This window comes from Mercenaria mercenaria, chromosome 3, assembly GCF_021730395.1.
Source record: "Mercenaria mercenaria strain notata chromosome 3, MADL_Memer_1, whole genome shotgun sequence".
Lineage (NCBI taxonomy): Eukaryota > Metazoa > Mollusca > Bivalvia > Venerida > Veneridae > Mercenaria > Mercenaria mercenaria.
The window spans coordinates 20,247,266-20,273,053 of record NC_069363.1 but is presented as its reverse complement, the minus strand read 5'-3'; the positions used below and the strand labels follow the sequence as shown (position 1 = coordinate 20,273,053).

General features: G+C 34.8%; 1 protein-coding gene across 1 annotated transcript; it reads right to left on the bottom strand.

The window, feature by feature from the left end:
- Window positions 1–4,339: 4,339 nt before the first annotated feature.
- Window positions 4,340–25,345, bottom strand: LOC123525314 (uncharacterized). The gene is made up of 14 exons (XM_045304260.2): window positions 25,183–25,345; window positions 18,413–18,529; window positions 17,219–17,323; window positions 15,978–16,057; window positions 14,125–14,322; window positions 12,926–13,058; window positions 9,611–9,739; window positions 9,221–9,355; window positions 8,871–9,002; window positions 8,258–8,389; window positions 7,969–8,100; window positions 7,327–7,458; window positions 6,751–6,884; window positions 4,340–5,617 (listed from the first exon to the last, which is right to left on the bottom strand). The coding sequence occupies exons 1-13, from the start codon at window positions 25,253–25,255 to the stop codon at window positions 6,754–6,756; spliced, it is 1,629 nt and encodes a 542-aa protein (XP_045160195.2). The 5' UTR covers window positions 25,256–25,345; the 3' UTR covers window positions 4,340–5,617; window positions 6,751–6,753.
- Window positions 25,346–25,788: the final 443 nt, after the last annotated feature.

Sequence of the window (25,788 nt, the reverse complement as noted above, 5' to 3'; positions counted from 1 at the left end):
CTTCAAGCAAACTTTAATATTTAAAAAAAGGTTGAACTAAATGATATTATTAAGGTTACATTTATTTACCTTACCAGTTTTCTGGAAGGAATTCAAATATCCTTGAATACAACAAACGAGTTATGATAACTTACAATTGCCATTATACGACAATCTTTGTTTTATTGGTCGGAAACTTTTGTTCTGTTTAACTGAGGTGTTTTATGTTGTCTAATGATATAATTTTAGAGGAAATCGTGATTAATACTCGTATAATACGATGCATTTAAACTGGCTATTGACCTCAAAATAGTTCGAAAAGTACGGCGTTGTATAATCTACATAACGTAGTAGTGTAAAACGGAGACAATGTATGAATATAAAATCTAGCGTTTTTAATGTAAGCATGACATTTTTTGACAGGCATAGCTACAAAACAATGCCCATTAATTAAAGAAGTGGCAACATTATTTTTCATCCCTCAAATTAATACAGGTTTTAATGTCATATGCATATATTCTCACATTTTTAGACTTACGTGTGAAATGCATATATATGGGGAAAAAACTGAAATATATACCACTGATTTTCTAGTAATGAAATCTATCAAAGAGATAAATACATAAATTGGTAGAAAGAATTTTTTTATATATGTTGCCTTCCCTTTTTATCACTGACATATAATGGGGACGGAAATCCGGTATGCTGTAATATATATAATATATTAGGGTTCGAGCCTCGGTTGGGGCGTAGATTTCTTCATGTGTAAAGGCTTACGGAATGTCGCTAGTTCTACCCAGGTGCCCACACGTGCCTGAAATACTAGGAGTACCAGGGGTCTTCCTCAACCATCAAAAGCTGGAAACTCGCCATATGACCTACAATTGTGCAGATGTGTCGTTAAATAAAAAACACCCTAAATTGTATTTGTTTTATTACTCTATTATGCAGAGGCCTTGAATGCATGCGTTTATAGCTCGCTATTTTATTTTTGAAAATATTTACATGAATAGTGTTGTATTTTACGAACAGACAGAGAGACAGATAATTTTAGTCACGTAAACTATACAGTTTTTTTTTGTGATACATATATACATATAAATATTTGCCAACAAACAATCATGTAATGCGGACAGTTTTAACAATATTAAAGGTAATAGATGAAGGGTGAACAAATGACAGCAAGACAATGTTTGTAATACATATGTTCCTTAAAATGTTTATGAGTGTTCATTATTACACGGGGAATGTATGATGTCAAAGTATTACAATAAATTTGACGATACGTAGTAAGTTGAGCATTATTCTATTCTTATCACATTTACATATTGTACCATTTGTTACCATTACGTGTGTTAGGGATTCACAAGGCAGAAATGACTTAAATTTACATTGTCCTGTGACTTTAAAACATAGTGAAGGTTAAGAGTAAGGTTAAGTCTGCGATATTATACGGCTGACCGTTTCTAGTTGGTGTCCCAGTGTATTCTTTCTTTGTATGTTCTATCCATGATGTCCAACAGCTTTCTTTTGTCAATGTATGTATTCTGGTTTTCTTAGCACAAAGCTTCATCTGGTAATTAAGTCACGGTGCATATCCATATCGGCGGACTCTGCGAAATCTGCTTTATCGGCGGTTTCTTTGCGTCGATACCGGCTTTTCTTTGCTATAAAAATATCCAGGTTGGTAGGGGAGGCGAAAAATCGAGCTGCCATCCATGATCATAGGTATGCTGCTCCAAAATAAGTACAGCACGGAACATTAGAATGTCTTTACTATGTATTGTAGTGTTTACTTTTTAATTATCAGCTTTTTTGCTCGCAAACTCGATGAAATTAGTTGATGGTGTACTGACATGGAACACTAGCCCGACCTTTTCCACTGTCTTTAACGACTTTTTGCTTTGATTATTGATATCATACATATCAAGCGCACTATTTGTATTCATTTTGCAATATTCTTCCAGAAAATACTGACAATAGGCCGAAATGTAAATGGAATTATTCAAAACCCCTTACTTTCGGTTTTGTCGGGGCACCGGCAGTTTCTCTTCGCACCAGTTTTTGATGCACAGGCAGGCTCTCTGCATTACGCACAGGCAGGCTCTCTGCATTACGCACAGACAGGCTCTATGCTATAAAAAATGTATGTTCTGCTAATGACTATCTGGACACATTATAGCTTAATTAATTTGGTGCGTAGATCTGACTTTTTACAATTGTCAACCTTCACGCCTTATTTCAAAACGTCGAAAACCAAGGTTAGAATGAGTTTATTATCGACCCATAATATTACTATATTAATATATTTAAAAGATTTACGTTGAAGTGACAATTTTTCTATTTAGATGTATGATTGTTTTTATTCAACCAGGAATCCTGAAGACGTCTGAAAAGTCACAGGACAGATATAAAACCTTTGCACGCACGCTTCGTTTCAAAAAATGTTACTAAATCAAGAAAATCTATTTTGAAAAGTTATTTCTCCTCTCAATTTCTTTCACCAGTGTCGATTTCAATTGTTCTACGAATGCAAAATTAAAGCTGCTTTTTGTTTAGTTATTTTTATCTTTCTTGTGTGTGTGTGTGTGTGTGTGTGTGTGTGTGTGTGTGTGTGTGTGTTTCAAATTACACAGACTGAGCATGTTTTCAAAAATGGTAAGTTGTTTATTGCAATTTTATATTGATAGTCTAAGCGGTTCACCATATTACCATTCGTACAAGTAAGAAAAAAAACACAAGAAAGATAAACAAATAACTAAACAAAAAAGCAGCTTTAATTTTACTCTCGTAGAACAATTGAAACCGACACTGGTGAGAGAAATAACTTTTCAAATTAGCTTTTCTTGGTGTAACAGATATTTGGTAGATTTTGTGAAACGAAGCGTGCATGTAAAGGTTTGACCATCCGTTTAAATCTGCCCTGTGACTTTTCAGACGTCTTCAGGATTCCTGGTTGAATAAAAAAATCTAAATCTTACATCTAAATAAAAAAAATGTCACTTTAACGTAAATATCTTAATATTCTAACATAGTAACATTATGGGTCGATAATAAACTCATTTTCACCTTGGTTTTTGACGTTTTGATCTAAGGCGTGAAGGTTGACAGTTATAAAAAGTCAGATCTACACACAAAATAAATTATGCTACAATTTTTCAAATAATCATTAGCATAGAGCCTGCCTGTGCGTAATGCAGAGAGCCTGTCTGTGTATCAAAAACTGGTGTGCAGAGAGACCGCCGGTGCCCCGACAAAACCGAAAGTAAAGGGTTTTGAATAATTCCATTGACATTCGGGCCTATTTGTCAGTATTTTTTGGAAGAATATTGAAAAATGAATACAAATAGTGCGCTTGATATATATGATATCAAAGCAAAAAGTCGTTAAAGACTGTGGAAAAGGTCGGGCTAGTGTTCCATGTTAGTACACTATCAACTAATTTCATCGAGTTTGCGAGCAAAATAGCTGAAATTTAAAAAGTAAGCACTACAATACATAGTAAAGACACATAAAAAAAAAATTAAGTATAAGCAACCAACGTTATTTTTTATTTATTTACTAATTCGATATTTTAGGTACTATCAGATGGCTAATTGTTTAGACTATTCACCGGAAAGCCACCCAATCGGGTATTTTGTTACATGGCATAAGGAATGAATTTAAGAGATATTTTTCTATTGTTTTAATTTAGCCTAGAGCTGCGGGAAGGCCAAGACTGACGATTCATTCAGGAGTCATGTAATAACTAGTTGTATGTAACATAATTTTGTCATAAGTCCCATAATTGGTAATGCCCTCATAAGGAAAGAACGAAGACGTACATTTGCCTTATTTGGCAAATTTTATTGGCTTTATCTTCTTTGCTTCTGGTCCGGTATTTACAGTTTTTGTAAGTTTTATCATTTCTAAAATTGAATAATGCCAAGTGCCGTATTGAACTGTTTTTCTGGATAAATTAAAAAAGCAAATATTTCGCCTATGTTCAGATTAAACAATCTATTTGAGCCGCACCATGGGAAAACCAACATAGTGGGTTTGCGACCAGCATGGATCCAGACCAGCCTGCGCATCCGCGCAGTCTGGTCAGGATCCATGCTGTTCGCTAACAGTTTCTCCAATTCCAATAGGCTTTAAAAGCGAACAGCATGGAGCCTGACCAGACTGCGCGGATGCGCAGGCTGGTCTGGATCCATGCTGGTCGCAAAGCCACTATGTTGGTTTTCTCATGGCACGGCTCATTTATGATATATCTTGAACTCGCTATTTAGATAAACCCTTTGACGGACGAATTTATATCCTTGGACGTACGGACGGACAAATAGATAAACAACTAACGCAATTGTTCGTAAACACATATATTGTATATATCTGAGTATAAGAACTTTAAAGGTAGCAATGATTTGCCTATAATTTAATTTTACATACAGCAATTATATCGAAAAGTGTCACATGTGCTCTATATTCCGAGTATTTTTTACTAAAGATAACATCTACGGTCTACAATACAGCATATGGTCCTTAGTAGTGACCACAATACGTAATAGACATTACTTCAGAATTACGGATGCAATATCTAAAAAATGTACCATGATAATTTTGAGGACATTTTTCTGTGTTTAGTTTTCTTACATACTACTTATTCCACGCTAAAAGGTTTATGTTGGAATTTGGAACTCCAAATGTAATGTTACAATGACCAGCCTAACAGGCTGTCATGAATTACTGACACACTCAGACATCTTATCATAGAATAGATTTAAAGACACATATAAAGCACAGTAGAGATGCATCAGGTATAGGGAATATGCAATCAAAGGTAAAAGATAAAAGGCAATGGTAGATTTCCTGGAAGCACAGAGGACTCCAAATACAGCCATAGAGCTATGCATCGCAAAGTAGGCCCACAACCAAAAGAAGCTGAAACGGAACATATTGTAGACGGGTTGGTTCAAAAATCCAACACCAAGTGCATTTTAATTATATGCAAAATACAGAAAAAGGGAGCGTGGGGGATAAAGGGTAGATAAAAGGGTCGGGTGTTATGGGAAAGTGGAACAAAGATGAATATTCAACAGGGAAAGCCACCTTCCTAAAACGCAGTCTCCCTACACCGTAAACAGCAGCAACAGACACACACATACACACACGCACAAACACGCACATACAAAAGACAAACACGCACGCACGCACACACAGGCGCAACTAACATACACAGATAAACAAACAGACAAGTAAGAAAAATCACAGTGGGGCACCGCCCAAGACACACATACACACGCGCACGCGCCTAAGGACGGCCGATGGGCGCGATAGTTCACTCATAGCAAGAGAAGATGGGGTGCAAATGCCAGGGAGCGCAAATGCAAGGAGGGAGGGATGCGAGGGGTAATGAGTGGTAGCGAGGAGAAAGAGAAAAGAAACGCCAACAACAAACATGACAATATACGCAACACAAAATACGTAACGGACAGAAAACAAGTTGAAAATATGGGCACCGCCTTGGAACGGTCAGTAACCTATATAAAGGAAACTGGGTCAACGCACTACCGAAATTGTTAAAGAACCACTTTATCCACAATACTGCACATCGTTTAACTTGATGAAATCAGGAATTCTTCTTCTTGACAGTGTATATCTGTAACAGATTCATAATTTTATCAGTTAGGAATTACGGCTATATCAAATGAAACTGGAACTTACTATGACTGAACTGACTCAGTACATACGGTGTCCGGTTAGGGTAATCGCTGAGCTAAAACATTGAAAGAACGATACTACGATGCTGAAAAATCGAAATAGCGAAGCTTCGACTTTTCACCATCGTAGTTTCGTAATTTTGACTTTTCAGCACCGTAGCTTTGACTTTTCACCATCGTACTTTTGACTTTTAACCATCTAAATATCTTGTTATTGGTACACATATGCAAAGGATTCAAATATCATGGACGAATATATCAGAGGATACTCTCATAAAGGTTACTGGTAGGGAAATTATGATGTTGTTGGCTGTAATTCATGGGGTTAGCCAAAGCTAAACTAGTGCTTCATCTGCAACACCTCAACAGTATCGTTTTGAGTGTAATGGTAAACAGACATGTGCGTGTGGGCGGCAGAAATGCGATACCATGATATTGAAAACTCGGAACTACGATGGTGAAAAGTCGGAAGTACATTTTGTACGATGAAAAAGTACGATGGTAAATAGTCGAAACTGCGATGATGAAAAGTCGAAACAACGAAACAACGATGATGAGAAGTCCAAACAGCGAAACCATAGTGAAAACTCGAAAGTACAATGATGAAAGTACAGAATTTTGACTTTTCATCATTGTAGTTTCGTGTTTTCATCATCGTGGTTTCGACTTTTCACCATCTTAGTTTCATTATTTTGTCTTTTTCAACTTCGTTCCTTGTTTCGAACTCACAATATGCGACATTGACCCTAACGTGACACCGTAAGTAGAGCTTTAACATCTAAACGCCTCCGCCAACTGATAATTTCAATTAATTTATACCTTTTAAACGAATTTTAATATTAATCAGCGACCATACTAGTATACTGAGAATAGTCATCAGTCATTTTCAAAGTTGACGCAAGTGCCTTACAGCTGAAACCTGCAAAATACACAGATGATACGATAATAATTTTCTTTTGCTATCTACTTACCTTAACACAGCTAATATGTTGGATCAACCATAATAAAGGATTAAGAGTTATTTTAATACGTAATGCTGCTTTTGTCAAAACTATTATTTGACAGTTTTTACCTTTTATTCTTTCGCACATTTGCCATTATCAGGAAGATAGGGTGGTTGACATACGCACGTGTTCGACTCTGTGTCACAAACCACATTCTGCCCAAGACAATTTCCTCCTACGCATCTTCCTCTCAAGGAACCATCTTAAAAGATATCAGGTCATGCTACATATTTTTCAATATCAAGATTGAAACAACTTGCACAAAACACACTAACACTTGTACACCAAAGGAAGGCTCTTCGCATAATTTAGAAATCAATCATTAGCTCATAAAGCACTTCAATAACCAAGAGAAAAGACATGTTAGATTAAGAACTAATTTGTTCATATACTTTGATACATCTTGATACTACTCGTTGCTCTCTTATTGTACTGTGTGAATACAAATGCAAATTGTCATATATCACTGTCACGTAGGATAAATGTTTTATTTAAGGTTTCGTTGATTTAATGTTATACCATGATCTTAAATCCAGCCATCTAGTAATTTAACTATTTGTTATATTATACTTACAAAGCTTGCGTTCGACTCGAAAATGTGTAATTACGTATTTTGATTAAACATCAGTAGTAAACTAATTTACCTAAAATACATACTCCATCAGTATTGGTCATTCCTTTCTTACATATACAGATTCCGCTATGACATATTGTCTGATCGTCCAATGCACATGAAAGGTCATTGTTAGATTCACATTTACCACCCAGTACTCCATCTGTAACATATTACCATCAATTTATACCCTCTTTACACAAGGGAAACAATGTATATTTACACTTTACTATAGAATTTAGATTTTTTTTATTCCTAATATTGTCTTTGTTAATATAAAACTAATAAAACACGGTATGCCACTAACTTCCTTCATGATGTTTTGTTTGATTTCTGATATTTCTAGACTTTATGTTTAACTTGAAACATGTCATACTTTTTTCTTTTTCCATCTGACACAAAACAATGAAAAAGGAAAACTGAAAGCAACAGTGGTTTCAAGGATATCAAATGTACAATAAAAACGACGGATAGGCGTAGTTTCAATATTGGATGAATTAGCAAATCAGACGTTCAATTAGCGATGTATCAGTTACACATACGGCAATGGTTTCAAATACAGAAATCTTCAGCAAATAAGACGCATTACAAGGGCAAACAAGTAACAAATCTATAGCGATGTCATATATAATTGAATCTTAAGTCTCTAAAAGCTTCCATCGTTTATTCTCACCAAGTTCACATTTTCCACTTATTTCGCTAGCATTCCTCTTGCATATACATATACCATCCCAACACTCAGCATTTTGGTCTAGTTCACATGCTTCCCCGTCGTTACCATTGCATCTACCATTGTACATCTCATCTGCATATATGCGTAACATACAATACAAAAGATCTGTCACTACTTTGTCATTGGCTGAAGGAAAAGTACATTAGACTAATGAACTATTAAACAGTTATATCATATGTCTTCATTTTTAAAATTCCCTTTATCAAGAAATATCAAAACCTCATCCTACCTATGACACACTTTTCTCCTATCCCAGTAGTACCATATCTGCATCTGCATAAACCATTTACACACTCAGTGTTGTTATCCAACAAACAATTCTCGCCGTTTTTTCCTGTACACCGCCCACCAAATGTTTCATCTGTGTGAAAGATGTCAAAGTAACAAACATTGTTCATATTAACTGTTAGCCATAACTGTTCATAATCACTGCGCAGGCAGTTATTTAGAAATAAATACAGAATGAATATTCTATTATACCTTCTTATATTTGCATGCCATCTATATATGATCACGAAGAACATCGAAAATAATCTAAAGTAAAAGTAAATTTGCTAAAGATAGTAGTCATAAGAAGATAAAGGACACTGAAATCATTCAGACATGATATGTGTCTTGCGTTAATAAATATCAGTTCTATGAACGAATGCCTCAATACATTAATCTTCTGTCCTACTTTGGTTGAAACCTACCTCTGGGGTTTAGATCTAGATTGTCTATGATGATTGTTTGCCATTGGTTACAACACTTAGTATAAAGGGAACAAAGCAGAAAAATAAAACCCTTCTAATCAGCGAAACGTTCAAACTGTATGACTGGTAATACCAGTAAGTTTCAATTACCAGGTATACAAACTCCATTAGCTGGACTAGTATAGCTTTTACATGTACATACTCCCCTCTTGCACTCGGCGTTCTTGTCACGTTTACAAATCTCCCCATCTGACCCCACACATCTTCCACCCAGTGTTTCATCTACAAAATATGTTCTAGTGATATTAACATTTAACGTTGATTATCTTATACTGCTGGATTTAATACTCATACAGTTAAAATCTTGGGTTAAATGTAACGAAGATGCTGTTCATTTACTAAAACCAATTATAATACTCATGAAGCAGCTTGTCAGTTAATCTACACTGGGTCTGTATTTTTGTAAGATAAATAGAGTAAAATATCTGTTAAACATTTACCAGTTATACACATTCCTGCTCTTACATGAGTTCCAGGTAAACAGAAGCAAGATTTGTCTGCACAAACTGTGTTCTTGTCATGGAGACAGCGACGTCCTTCTTCTTCCGCTTCGCACGAACCGCCCACGTATCCCGCTTTTTAAGATCAAGAATAAATTATACCAGTTGTCAATTGTTCACTTTTTAAAGTAAGCAATAAATAAAGAGTATAAAGAAAATATACGTGTTTTCATTTGGATGATGCGATACCAAAGCCTTGAATCCCTGATAATAATTTTTCGATTTATGTTGTCCTTCACTATTGATAAGATCTACATTTCATAATAAAGGCAAATGAAAATAATAAAGACTATAAGCTATAAGGTAACTGTGTGCATTTTTTGAACTTACGGTGTGCGTAATAATATTTTGGAGAATCAAATTTTTCTATTTCTAGAAATTCGCCATAAGCTTCGCCATACGAAACCAACAACTCTGTTCCAGGTTGTATGGACCTGAATGCTTGATAATACATTTCGCCTGAAATAATAACTAGGAAATAAATATACACACGTGGAATTTTATCTTTATTTGAAAATGATAAAACTTTACACATTAACAATGATTGTTTTATAAATGCACCTACTCACAGGTCATACACCCAGCTGAAGTAACTTGCCGTTGATATGGTGATAGAATGTACTTCGCTAAACAAATACAATCTGTGTACAGATGTTTTGAACAGGAGAAAATGTAAGTTTATTTACAAAGTACTAAACTAAGCAATACGTTTATTTTTTTTTTTTTTTTGTGTGTGTGTGTGTGGGGGGGGGGGGAGAGGTTAACGCCGTTTTTCAACAGTATTTCAGTCATGTAACGGCGGGCAGTTAACTTAACCAGTGTTCTTGGATTCTGTACCAGTACAAACCTGTTCTCCGCAAGTAACTGCCAACTTCCCCACATGAATCAGAGGTGGAGGACTAATGATTTCAGACATAATGTCGTTTATCAAATGGTCATGGAGAACATACGCCTCGCCCGAGGATCGAACTCACGACCCCGGGATCCGTAGACCAACGCTCTTACCTACTGAGCTAAGCGGGCGGGCAATATGGTATTTGACAGACATGAACAATTTGAGCCGAAATGCTATTGAAAATGTATATCCATATATTCATGATAATAACTTTTAATCCCCCGCCACAAATGGTGGGGTGTTATAGGAATGGTCTCCGTCCGTCCTTCCGTCCGCCTGTCCGTAACACTTTCGTGTCCGCTCCATATCTCTTAAATCCATTGAAGGATTTTCATGAAACTTGGGTCAAATGATCACCTCATCAAGATAATGTGCAGAACTTATGAGTCAGCCTTGTCCGCTCAAGGTCAAGGCCACAACTCAAGGTCAAATGTTTGAGCCTTCCATTTTGTGTCCGCTCTATATCTCCTTAACCCCTTGATTGAATTTTATAAAACTTGGATCAAATGATCACCTCATCACGACGATGTGCAGAACCCATGAGTCGGCCATGTCGGCTCAAGGTCAAGGTCACACCTTAGGGTGAACGGTTTGAGCCTTCCATTTTGTGTCCGCTCTATATCTCCTAAACCCCGTGAAGGATTTTCATCAAACCTAGATCAAATGATCACCTCATCAAGGCGATGTGCAGAACTTATGAGTCAGCCATACCGGCTTAAGGTCAAGGTCACAACTCAAGGTCAAAGGTTTTAGCCTTCCATTTCGTTCTATATCTCCTCAACCCCTTGAAGGAATTTTATAAAACTTAGGTCGAATGATCACCTCATCAAAACGATGTGCAGAACTTATGAGTCAGCCAGCCGGCTTAAGGTCAATGTCACAACTTAGGGTCAAAGGTTTGAGCCTTCCATTTTGTGTCCACTCTGTACCTCCTAAACCCCTTGAAGAATTTTCATCAACTTGGGTCAAATGATCGCCTCATCAAGAACTCATGAGTCAGCCATGTCAACTCAAGGTCAAGGTCACAACTCAAGGTCAAAGGTTTGAGCTCTGTATCTCCTAAACCCCTTTAAGGATTTTCATGAAACTTGGGTCAAATGATATCCTCATTCATTATGCAAAATTCATGAGACAGCCATGTCAGTTCAAGGTCACAGCTAAAGGTAAAAGGTTTACCCTTTCACTATCCATAACAGTGGCGGGGGATTTAGCTGTCTTTCAGACTGCCTTGTTATTGTTAGCAAGAAAATTACGCATAAATTAGTCAGTGATTTCAACAGCCATTTTTTTCCGTCACATAATCAGTTTTTGCTGTAAATGTATACACTTTTCGACAGATGTAAAATGAACAAATAAAGGAATTTCTACTATATTGTAAAGATCTTTTAAAATAATTCCAACAAATTGTTAGCAAGAAAATTACGCATAAATTAGTCAGTGATTTCAACAGTCATTTTTTTCTGTCACATAATCTTTTTTTGCTGTAAATGTATACACTTTTCGACAGAAATAAAATGAACAAATAAGGGAATTTCTACTATATTGTAAAGATCTTTTAAAATAATTCCAACGTTCATGTTAAAATAAGTAAATAGGGCTGTATATTTAACGGTTTGTTGACCACATACGCACAATGAACTGATGATCAGTAATTACTTCAATTATTAGATGAACGCTTACATGTAACTGTAATGACTAATATTCCTCCAACAGTTTTTGACATGAAAATTCAATAATTTTACATATACAACACGTGAAAGAAAAGAACGTTTTAACTAATAAATTAAATATTCTGCTTTCTCTTTCAAAATTGATATACCCTTTTCATAAACCTGTAGAAAAGTCCATTGAAATCGAACACAGATTTTTAAGATATTTCATATTTACAATGTTTGTTTCAGTGAAAACACTTATGCATTCTTTTTATTCAGTATTGTTTTCTAAAATCTTTATTCAATATTTTTTTTCTAAAATAATAATAAAACACGAAAGAAAATGCCATGTTCTAAACCCACAGTCTTCTTAAAGCAAACCCAAATAGCTATCTATGGAACAGATATGTAGATAGAAATAAACAATGTACATTTGTAATACAGAACATACGAACATTAAATAACAATTAAGTGAACCGCCTTAGAATGGTCAATAACAATATGCCACGTTTAAATCTGCAAAAATCCTCACTTTCCATCGTGCTCAAAAGTCTCAGACAGTGTAGAGAATACTTATTCCCGCCTGGTGAATTTCGAAATTCATAAACAAAGCATGAAGTATAGAATTCAAAAGGAAGAACAAAACACAGTTACTCAGCTACTCAATCCTTTCGATTACAAATAAGAATGTATAGTAATCTTGATGCCAACACCCTAAAATTTAACCAAACGAATTCATTAAAATCATAATTGGGATTGGGTTTACCAGTGCAAAAACATACGTTTCATTAAAAAAACTGAATCTAAACTCAAACATATTTATCACATATGAAAATGTGAGGAATTATGTCGTTTTATTCACATACTGCTGATGAATGCTTTGTGTGAAAAAAAGATGTCTTGCAAACTCAGCTGAGCGCGACATGATTATACATGTTTGCGGAAGTAATAACTCGGCAAAGCGATAAAGTCACTTCATATGAATTCAGAAAATACAAAAGCAGTAATAAAAACAAGATGAAAATAAAATACTGAAAACTGCTACATTCCAAGTGGATGTGTTGAACAGATCTAACACAATGTTCTTTGAATAATTACCTTTATGCTGGACAGCAACTATATTTTCCATAGATGCAGAAGTGGGGGTGTTGAAATATCTTAACCAGTTAGACAGATAAATGTCCTTGGCATCTACCCATACAGCTCGATCCTCACCATTGCGTGGATTTATCTGTGTATGTATAAAAGACCATCATAATTTTGCTATAGCACTGAATTACAACCTCTGTATTAGAAAACGACTTTCAGAAGCATTGCTATATCTTTTGCAGGGCATCTTTATATACAGCCAGATGTATCTTTGCCTATATTGACTTTGCTGATTGGTTTTGTGATTTAGGTATTTTGCTGTATGATGAGTAATTCCATATTAATATCTGATAGGCTGGTATATACTACTTTAACACTGCACGCCTCCGGATTAATGCCATTCTTTAGCCAGTCATTATAAATTGATACATGTCTTCCTAAACAGTAACATATCATAGATTTTTAAAATACTACACCGAAGTAGGTGTGCATAGTGTGAATATACTATGCCATTAAAATACGAAGTAACGAACAGACGTCATTTACATATAACATATACTGAGTGTGATTGTAGGTCAACATACCCTGTTGGCTTATTATATTTATCCAAGATATAGATGCGTTCAGGTAACAATATATATATTGCCATCTTTTCTAATAACGGTAAATACACAACGAAAAATACATAACATTAAATATTGATTATTTGTCCCAACAGAACGGTTTTACTATGTATATATAATATGTAATTGGTTTACATTAATGAGACGTAACAAAGTAAAATAAATATCAAACACAATTTTCTGTTATGACCGAAGGATGCCAAATTAGCATTTAATAGGTTCTCTACAATAATTGACATTTTATCGTTTCGTATGTTGGAGCAGTGTATGATTTTGTTTGTTACATATTAGCTACATGGAGACAGGTCCAAAGATGTCCAGAAAATTGAAATACATGTAATTGGTGTCAGGAAACTGTCTGCTGGGTTCGTGTTACCGTGACAAATAACTTTTCTTTATTATAATTATATTCTAATTTTTCGCCCAATCATCGTAGGTTACAGCCACATGCTGAGAGCCAGTTACCAACAGTTTAGAATATTTATCAGCATCCCAAAACTAATAATACGATTAAACGATTAACCAAATTTACTTAATCATTTAAACTACAATTTAATAATGAAATATTTCAATTGATAGATTTACCCTCCAACTATAACCGGACGCATCGGCACTGTCGGCATCTAGCTCAAGAATACCTTTGTATGGACCGAACATTGTGTCTTGTTCAATGTAAATATTTGTAAAAACTCCTAAACCAGCATTAGGTATAGATGACGGTTCTATCCGAAATCCATCAGGAAGTGTGTTAAGCGCTCTACTTGGGTCGTAACAAACACACGTCTGAAACAATTAAGAGGAACACATATATACGTACTGCAGCTCACAACAAAATACAATTTTTTTTTCTTTTTTTTTTTTTTTTTTTTTTTTTGCTTTTCTGAAGGACATTATTTCCATTCTGTTCACTTCCGATGGCACATGAGAGTAAAGAATAAACATCTACCAAAAGCGTACTATCAAATAAGACATTGTTTTAAATACTAATTGCAAATACCTCTTAATATACAAACATTGTACATATCTTGGACTTGTATATCTGGGACTGAGGCGTTATTCCAAAAATAAGAAAATCTCGTATTTGTTTTAGATATTTACACCAGTTCTTAACAAAATGTCCATGTTATAAACTGATTCTTTTCCAGGAACTAACGTCATACCAGCTCCATATGCCTTACGGATTTCTATTTTTTATGTTGATGTAGACCCCAGTGCCTCTCAAGATATTATTTCTTCTAGTAATTTGGAAAACGTACTACAAAGTTGGTAAAATGTAGTCCTTCCAGTTGGATCATTACACAGGTGATAAAAGCGTATTGGCATTCTGTTGAACTAAAGAAATTTTGTCAGTATTGTTTTCAAATATGATAGATGAGGGATTTATTCCAATCTTATTATCTAAGTATTACTTCAACTTACAGTCTTGACGTATGCTTGAAATAGCCAGAGTGGCAAAACTATTTGATAAAAGTAGAATCATGATAACAAATAAATGACACCTTATATTGCACCATTCATTTTATATACACTGAATGCATGCATCTATCTTGCAATGAGTCTATAAATTGTAAGGCGAAACAAGCAAATTTTAAGATTGGATTTAACGACAGAAAATAAAACTATTATTAATGTAATCACCTTTTTTGGCCAGAAAACAAATCGGTGAAAAAAAATGAATTGGGTATTTTTGTCAGTATTATCAAATTTAAATGCATAAGTACATTTTCAAATGACGTTATACATTTATATCCTTTTCGCAACTGTAACATAGTAGAATGTTTTAGCGTCTGATGGCCCTTTTTCGCTTCTGTGAATCAACATTTATTACACGAAAGTCATTTTGAAGATATTTATGAAATGTATGTAGCTCTCAAATACGGAAATATCTCACATCTGCGGCATATACTGACACTTTTAGACAACATCAAAAAGGGCCTTTTGAACGATTTGTCTAAGTTCCAAAAATCACCATATACACTTGCTCCGTTACGGATCCCTGTTTGAATTTTGTTTTTTCCTTGTTCAAACATTTTTCATAGATGAAAAGCTGGCATGTCGTGCTAAAGTCCAGGTATTTTAAGATCGTAAGAAATTGGTGAAAATTGACTTCTCATTAGCAGAAATAGCCTACGCGCATACTTTTATACGGGGTGACCCCTTGGCCAATATAAATTTTCAAGCCTATGTACTTTCATTTTCTTTACTTACGGGAAAAGCTGATGGTCGTTTGACGTCATTTTCTGTGTTGTCAAAAACATACGTATGCGTGCAAAACAAAAAATGTGCCAGGTGCCATAAGAATGTGGCACTGACAAATGTTTTGTACAGTTTCACAGAATGTCATAAATTAATCATATAAAACCAAACTAAAACTTAAGCGTAGTCCAAATAATTACTTATTGCTAACAAACCACCATGTCAGTTTTTAAATGGCATACCTTTTTATCAAGTATTAATGATGCAAACGGCTGTACAATGTCACCATACCAATCTTGATTCTTCTCCATTTGTATTGTTCCTATAAATTAAGGCCAATTTCTGATTTAAATTACATAATTTAATCAAAATGTTCTACCATAAGAATCCAATTTTTTCTCCTCATTTTCTGTATTTATAAATGCACTGTGAATTTTTTTTTGTTGGCTAAAATCTTCAGCAATTCGTCAGTTCACGAAATTAAACTAATTTTAAAACAAATGTAAACAAATGTTCAATGGGTGATCGATATTTATGTGGTTACATTATTCTGGTTCGTGAAAAGAAATATTATCATCAAAGTTGATTATAGAAAAATCCTTTGAATCATGAAATAAATTCATACAATTAAATGTTCTCTGCGAGTCCTTCACCGAAATTTGTTCAAATTATCCAGATTCGTCAAAAACCGATGGCCGCTAGGGGACATGGTCAATTTTATTTCATATATGTATACATGAAGTGTGGGATTAGTGTGGCCCTGTGGAAAATCTTTGAAATCTTCTTTGATAACTCTACAGACCAGATTTCAACGTCATTTGACAGAAATAGCTCTTTAGGAGCTATGATGTTTTGGTGAGCGAAACGGGCCGATCATGGCCCTCTTGGTTTTGTATCAAGACGAGACGATTATAAAAATGATTGTTGGCAATAAAGTTACAGTGACATCTGGAATGTTTTCCTTTTGGGTCACAAAATTTATGGAAACTGATTGTACATGTGCTATACAAAACTTCATCTAAGGAAACGCATTTGGACTGTAGGTATTAAATTGTGTTACTAGCAATATTATAATAAAACGTGTGTTTGACTTGCTGTGGACTATATCTACAATGGAGATGGTTACTGTGTTTTACACATTCACAATAAACGATATCATCCTAAAAATACATTGTCTTTATTTTCCCCTGCATAATCAACAACAGTAGATATGCTAATAAGCCATGTTAAGTGATTCTTTTTAGATTGTGAAATGATAAATATCACTCTAGGCAAATATCTAACGTTATTTTATGCTGAATAATTTCTTAATATATCTCAGCATGAGACCCATATACTGATGTCTCCATCGGTTTTAATATGATTTGTGCATTTATTTTATTATAGGCAAACAAACGGTCACTTCTATTAATGTTACATGTTTCAAATATTCAAAGTTTGACATATAAGGATGATACCACAACACACCCACAATAAGTCCTACCTTTTGGTGAACATTCCAAAGTACAAATTCCCGGTTCTTTATAACGTGACTGCCGTCTACAGACACCGTCATATTTATCGCTATCGTACATGCATTTATCTTCACCTGTAAAAATAAAGATAACTGAAATAGTTGAGTGTTAAGAGAAAATAATTAAAAAAGTGTAGAGCGAATGTATGTCTTCATTTAGTGTTATTTTAGTGGTTTTATGGTAAATACTGATTGACTGAATTTCCCACCTCTTGAAACCTCTCCTTCATGACCTTCAAATGATTTAATCGAATGTATACTAATAGAGACTGCCATATTTCGCTATATCTTCCATATTACAAGTTATGTCAAATTTCAAATTATGTTGTCACTCTTGTAAAGATAATTGGAATTCATTAAATGTTGTATTGCGTTAGAAATCTACCTTGCACGCACGGAGGTTCAAAGGCTTAGTTCGGTGGCGTTTCCATTTTTTCTTTAGATTGATGAAAGCCTTTAAGCCACCGATAAGGGATGGCACAGGTGTTGCTTTGATGAAATCCGAGTAATTTACAAGATTTTACAAGTTTTTATTTTTTGCATTCATTTTTACATGTTTGTGTAACGTTTTGAAATAGAATCCGTTTATTGTATTAGCATCTGGTGCATTACGGGGGTTAATTACAACGCACCAGTTAATGGTTGATGTTAATATCAGGTAATATATCGCATTTAGATTGCATTGACCTGGTACGCTCTCAAACAAACAAACGAAACTTGATATACACAAATTGTGTTTGTCAACGTTTCAATGATATCTAATCTGAACAAATCTGAAAATACGAGTCAACTTAGAATACTCTAATGTCAAAATATACATCTTGTTTTGTCAACAAGCATACAGTTACACTTCCTGGTGTCGGATAATTTGCCCCGTGATACAGGTTCGAATTCTTCTTTGAATTATTTCACGGAATGGTGTCATAATGGAACCAGGTTGTGTATACTAACTGTAACTATTCGAGGAGGGAACTTTGGGTCTTTCTCAAAGTAACTAGCCAATCTTCTACAATAAGATCTAAACGTTTTGGCGCGACTGAATGTAAAGTAACGAAGTAAGAAACGGGTTTGTTTGATAAAACAGACATTTAAGCTTTTAATGAAATTCCTAATACGTTCAGGAACACAGCGTGCAGTTGAAAGTATAAAATCCATGGTACTTACCAAGGTGGTTGATTGTACAAATACATATGTTCAAGTCTTGGTTGCATTTAGAGTATTCTCCACCGTTCCCTGCCTTGCATTCAGTGTCGTGTTTGCAGCTGTAACCTATATCTATACCTGAATAAAACAACACAGATCAAATAAAGGAAATAGGTATATTAGAAAGTCCAAGAGTCAAGATGATGTATACGAGTAATTAAAAGTAAAATCGTATGTTCAGTTGTTTAATCAAAAGAATTAAATAAAGATGGCACAGTTTATGTAACAGTAATATCCTATTTTCCTCTTACCCGACATCATGCTCCAAGGTTAACAGATAGCGTAAAACGTTATCCCCGTCCGGTAAATCGCTTACATACGCAATGGTTGAAATAGACACAAATGTAAAACAAAAAATAGTCCTGTAAATGATTATAAAACATAATCTAATTAAACAATAGGAGCATGTAACTTATGCCGCACAACGGTACAAATACATTTCAGGGTCCAACAAATCTGTCCGGCGAATAGCAGATTATCATACAGGAACGTTGAAGGCATTTATGCCACCAATATCCCCTCCAAGGGTAAAAATTGCCAAAAAGTGAGACTTCGACATTTTAATAGCATTTACAAAAAAGGTACACTATATCACAGTACATGTTTACAGATTCGGTACAATAAACATCCTACTGTACTAAGAGAAAATCTTATGCTTTGCAAATAACCTTTTGTTTTGTGTCGTGATAATATTAAACAACATCTGGTAATTTATTTTCGCCATTTTTTCTGAAAATGTCATTTGTTAACAGATGAAATGCTTTATAACAGAACAAATTCTATGCTTCGTATCAAGAAGGCGTTGTAGAAAATATATTTTGTCCAGTTTTAAATGTAAAAAAAAATCCTTATTTTTTCTTGTTTTTGTCAATTTAAGCTAAATTATTTTTTCTTTGAAATGAGCATTGCGACTCATCATTATTGCAATGTTCTGGATTAGAAATTTATTTTGAACAAAATCTGTCTATATAGTACCTTTAAATGTAAAATTTGACATTTTTCACTTAAAATTGAATTCAATAATATTCATATTATTGCTTTGACCTCTTTAATGTTTCTAATTCTAGCCAAATCTGCTTTGGTTTTGAGATAAATTTGGTTAGCAACTTATACAGTGTTAAGACTAATTTTAAATTGAGATTTGAAAAAAGGCGTATGTGAATTATTTTGGTAATTTTAAGTTTGTAAAAAAATTGAGCATTTGATAAAGTTAAAATGAACAATGTGACCTATATTGTTATTGATTATTTTTAACTCATTCGTTGAAGTCAAAAAATGAGCAAAATTTTAGAACAATATGTCAAATATCTTTTATGTTGAAATATCCGTAAGAAATCAGGTTTCATAGAAATGATCTTTGGAAACAGCTTGACAGCAAACAAAAGAAAGGTTTACATAGTATTTGTAATTAATGAATTAGAAAATAGTTGTTATTAATGTAAAATCTTTGACAGCTGTGTGTCTATATACAAAGGTATTTGCTCTAATTGTACGTTATGGATCTGAACTTTGGCATCATATAACTAACAGAGACATGGACATATCTTACCGACTCTAACAGCTTTTATATCTTCTAATATTTCACAGTGAGAGAAATATCCCTGCAAGTAAAATAAACCTATGAGAGTCTAGAACTAGATATAGTACTAAGAGATCACTATTCCTACCTTGCATTTACCTATTCACCTGTATGACACAAATTAAAAGATGAAAAACAATTAAGTAACTGTGGGGTTAAAATTTAGTGATAAGTTATTGTAAGGCCAATTTTCATGGTAAATACTGAAGAGTTTATTCTTGTTTTTATATGATGTGTGGTATGGTACAAATAACATTATGTCTAAATGTAAGCTTATATAGTGGATCTGAATTTATTTCATTAGACTTAAAACACTTTCTGTTGTCATATAATATGCATGTATCTGCCAACGTTTTTGCATTGAGAATTTTTCCCGCAATAATCAAGTAATAATTGTGGATTAGATATTTATCAATGGCTTGATAGTTAGGATTATCTGCAAGAGCGGCTACATGGATATCAAATGGAATGTTTCAGAAAATCTTAAATAGCATGCCTCAAATGATCGAATAAAGACTTAGATATAACACTCGGGCTTACATATTACATATAAGCAACCTGCGTTAATTATTTAATCGTTTTTCATAATTTAAATGTTTAGGTACAATCTCTAACAGAAGATATTCGAGCAAACACTATAGCTGCACGGTTAAACCGAGTTTGATGATACCACAACACCTGTTACGCACTCAGTCAGTCAATCAATACTTAAACGGAACTCTATTAACAATAATCATTGAATGCTCAAGGATCGGTAATAATAAAACTAATTAAACATTTGAACTAAACAGGCTTACATCAGAAACTAAAAAATGGGAAATGTCCTGTACTTGATACCAAAAGGGTATGTTTCATTGTCTAAAGCCTAAAACCAAGAAACAGTTTGAACGCAAGACATTTGCAAAATACGGATTAATGAATGTCACCGTACTTGTGTAAACTATCCATCAAATACATATGAAAGCTTAAAGCCAACATATAATTACAGATGGCTAAATAGAACTGAATCGGATCCTGATTTTTTTTCAAACCATCTTAAGCCGCCAATATAAGTCCTTCTTTTGAATATAAGGCTTTGGGTGCTCTGTGCATCCGGGAAATCTACCATTACCTTTTATCTTTCAAAAGCCATTGCCATAATTTGAGAAATTACATTATTGCCGCTAGTATGGTTTGATTACTGTGTTTTATTATTTTAGTGACTTTCATGTAAGTCTGTACGCAATGATTATTTGCCTCCCGAAATAACTACTGTTAGACGTGAGCAATTCTATTTTTCTGTAACATTTCTGAAGAAAGATTAGATTGGCACTCTTGGGAATTTCATATCTTCTACTTATCATAACGCAATGTGACATGAAAAAGCGACAGGACTATAATAATTTTTCACTGGTTGTAGATGCGGATGGGAATGTCTGTTACGAGAGGTAACCATGCTCTGCCGGACATTCCTTTCTGCATCTACAATCATTGGGTGGTTATTTTTCTTTTCCTTGCATACCATGTTTTACAAAGTAAGGGATGGATAAAGCAAACGAAACACTTTTTCAGTAGCACTGTTTCTTGTATTTAAACAAAGTGCGGACAATTAACGTCCATAAATAGAATTTATGTCATGACATATAAAAAGGGAACAACTTTTGTTTTATAATTTGTTTTTTCTTTAAATTATCTTTTTTTAATCGAAAAATATACTTTAAGGAATTTAAAGAATAAAGAGTAGCTTTAAATATGAAGGCATTTGATTTGTATCGAATTTTACATAAACAATATGCAATCAATGCATGAATTTTTAGTTGTCATTTACAGCACGAGAGTCATCTGATATGTTGGAGGGAGTTAACTGATGGGTTTGTCTGCATGGGTAAAATCGCACGAAACGCCGGTCCGGTGTGCAAGAATATAAAAAATAACGTCAATAATAATATGAAACGATGTACATAGAAAAGTTTGATTGCATATTGATGTGATTTAACAATCGACTTACTAGTATATAACGTTTTTATTTATTCCATTGTTGTAACTGTGCATAACATAATGCAACGAGCGGAGGAAATAAATAATCGATTCAGTTCATGGCAAGCCAGACATAATTGATCATTGTTTTATGTTTATTCAGATATTTATATCAATATATAAATGTATCCAGATGTTACGGACAGTTTACTAAAACATACTAATGTATAACGAGTTAAGTAATTCTATGTCATGTTAACTTTTACGTTACTGTTGTAAGAGATATTGGTGATTACCTGGTCAAGTAGCGCGTGAAATTAGCCGGAGCAGCCAGAGTAGCCAGAGTTCAGCCAGAGTTTAGCCAGAGTAGTCAGAGTTCAGCCAGTTTACTAAAACACAAGTAGAGCTAAGAAAGTCATGTAACTCTTCGTTACTTGGCAGAGATGGTGAACCAGGGCAGTAGCGCAGTGAATTCAGCCAGAGAAGTCATAACTCTGTTTTCTCTGGCTGGCCAATGTTGCCAGAGTTCAGCCAGAGAAGTCATAACTCTGGTTACTCTGGATGGCCAGAGTAGCCAGAGTTCAGCAAGAAAAGCCAGAGTTTCTAGGATGTCAAAATGTTCTGGCTTCTCTGGTCAGCCATAGTATCCAGAATAGCCCGAGTCACCAGCATTTTATTTGTTCTGGTTAGTCTGGCTGGCAAGAGCAGCCAGAGTTTCTAGGATTTTAAGAGTAGCCAGAGTAACCTGGTTCACAAAACATTTTCCGTCTTAGCTGAGTTTGATTATGAAACTCAATATGTCATTTCTATCTAAATAGCATGTTTAAACTGAATTTCAAGTTGATTACTATTTTCAAGCGGCTATTTAGAGTAGCCAGAGTAGCCAGAGCTCTTGTTACTCTGGCTGACCAGAGTAGCCAGAGTTCAGCCAGAGTAGCCAGAGTTCAGCCATAGTTGCAAGAGTTTCTAGGATTTTATGTTCTGACTACTCTGGTCGGCTAGAGTATCCGGAGTAGCCCGAGTCACCAGGATTTCATTTGCTCTGGTTACTTTGACAGGCCAGGGCAGCCAGAGTTTCTATGATTTTAACATGTTTTTGCTACTCTGGTCAGCCAGAGTAGCCAGAGTAACCAGGTCACATGTTCACAAAAGTTTTTTCAGTCTTATCTGAATTTGATTATGAAATCTAATAATTGAGCCGAGCCTTGAGAAAACAAACATAGTGGCTTTGCGACCAGCATGGATCCAGACCAGCCTGCGCATCCGCGCAGTCTGGTCAGGATCCATGCTGTTCGCTTTTAAAGCGTATTGGACTTGGAGAAACTGTTAGCGAACAGCACGGATCCTGACCAGCCTGCGCGGTCTGGATCCAATCTGGTCTCAAACCCACTATGTTGATTTTCTCATGGCGCGACTCATATGTCATTTCTATCCAAATAGCATGTTTAAAACTGAATTTCAAGTTAATAACTGTTTTCAAGTGGCTATTTAGAGTAGCCAGAGTAGCCAGAACTCTGGTCACTATGGCTGGCCAGATTAGCCAGAGTTCAGCCAGATTTTAGCCAGAGTAGCCAGAGTTCAGCCAGAGTAGCCAGAATTCTGGTTACTCTGCTGGCCAGAATAACCAGAGTTCAGCCAGAGTAGCCAGAAATCTGGTTACTCTGACTGGCCAGAGTAGCCGAGTAACCAGGATGTCAATTACTCTGGCTACTTTGACTAGCCAGAACAGCCAGAATTTCCGATTTTCCACTCGTTCTTCTAGCTACCCTGGCTAGCCATAATAGCCAAAGAAAATACTGTAATACCTATTGCGAAATGACCCTTGGTACGCTCAGGTTTGCTTTTTTAGTGTTTTATATGTATCAAGTGTATCATCGTACCATCGTGCATCGCGGTTTAGTATTAAATAAAAAGTCACGATTGTCCAAACGGAACGCCGTACATAACAGTGTGAAAATGGTGAAAAGTTAATTTACATTACTGAACAAAATTGATAGGTAAGACTAAGTCAGATATGATATTTAATAGTTACCATTATATATTGAATGACCCTCATACATTATACTTGATTTTTTAGCTCGTGTCACTGTGTGACAAGGTGAGGTTTTGTGATCAACTTTTGTCTTGTCTATCAGAATGAGTCAGGCTCTTTGACTGAACTCAGTACTTATTCCATTCTATATTGTAAAACCTTAAAATTCTTCTCAAGTATCACAAGACCCAGAGCTCAGATATTTTGAGTAATATATTAAATCCTATAAAATATTCTTATTTTCCTTTAGGCCCAGACTACATATATTTTGTATGTAGCATGGCCTAGTGAATGCCTCTCTTAAAATTGAGCAGATCATGTCCCCTGATGTCAAAATTGACCTAGCCAGAGTAACCAGAGTTCTGACTTCTCTGGCTATTCTGGCTAAACTCTGGCTGAACTCTGGCTACTCTGGCTACACTGGCTAAACTCTGGCTGAACTCTGGCTACTCTGGCTGCTCTGGCTAATTTCACGCACATCAGTAGCTGACATACTGCCCAGAAGGCTTCCAACACTAAAGTTTAAAAGACGCAACGCGCGACTCAACAACAAGAACATCTTGATTAATCCGAGGTGTATGAAAAACGGCATAAATACGTTCCTCATTGCACCCCGGCAGAAATTATTAGTTCAAGCATAAACCATTTCTAGCAATCTTTTTTTTTCAGAGTAGCAGACAAAAACATGTTTTTATCAATTTTAGAAGTTTGGTTATTCCGTGTATCTCCTTGGCATGTACATATTAGTCGAAACAGGAAAAAGTAACATTCAAAATAGTTTTTGATTCTTCAAAATTGTTTATTCACACATATTTTGAAAATGTTTTTTAAAAATGTACTTATATCACAGATGTTTGTCATAATCCCGTTCAACCAAGGAACCATGATTAACCTCTTGTATGCGAGAATGATATCACAGAGCTTCTTTTTAACCCTTACCCTGCTAAATTTCTATAATAAACTTTTCCATCTTTGAATTTGGACAGTACCATTAACAGTTAAAAGGGGTGCTTACAAAATGATACTGACTGAATAGCGAACAGTGCAGACCTTGATCAGACTGCACGGATATGCAGGCTGATCATGATCTACACTGGTCGCAAAGGCAGAACCAATTGTGTCCAGCATGCTAAGGGTTGATAACTATTAAAAGTTCTGTATTACCTGTATAATCTGTGACACACATTTCATAATTTTGCGAAAAAATACAAATCCAAAACAACAAAATTATTCGCATTTCCAAACCTCTTTGTTTAATAATATACGAAATAATTATTAATCGCGTTATACGCACAGAATTATGCCAGTAATTCTATACCGTCAATCAAGTAACATCTGTTTCGGAAAAGCAACATGTGCACGACCAGTGATGCCAATAACGATAGATTCCATGACTTCTTAATATTAGTATATGAAATACTACTAGATGAAATCATGAGAGATACCGTGGCATCCGAATACAAAAACAACTTGAAAAACTAATATTAGGTATTATTTCATCTAGATATTACTATATGACTGACTATTTATAGATATCATGACACCTGAATAGTACAATAAGAAATACCAATGATAGATCCCATAGCATCAGAATATCTCTATACGAAAAACTAATCATAGGTACCATGACAGCTGAATATTGCAATAAGCAAGATACGTGATGGATATCATGGCATCTGGATATTACAATAAAAAATACCAACGATAGATACCATGACATCCAAATATCTCTATATGAAAAACTAATAATAGGTACCATGACAGTTGAAT

Bases quoted from the DNA above. Each gene is read 5' to 3' on its own strand.
- LOC123525314 (XM_045304260.2), bottom strand. From the start codon at position 25,255: ATGCGAATAATTTTGTTGTTTTGGATTTGTATTTTTTCGCAAAATTAT. The intron at 18,530-25,182 runs GTAATACAGAAC...TGTTTTATTCAG, and splicing joins GTGTGTCACAGATTATACAG to GTATAGATATAGGTTACAGC. The intron at 9,356-9,610 runs GTAAGTTCAAAA...GATCTTAAAAAG, and splicing joins AAAATATTATTACGCACACC to CGGGATACGTGGGCGGTTCG.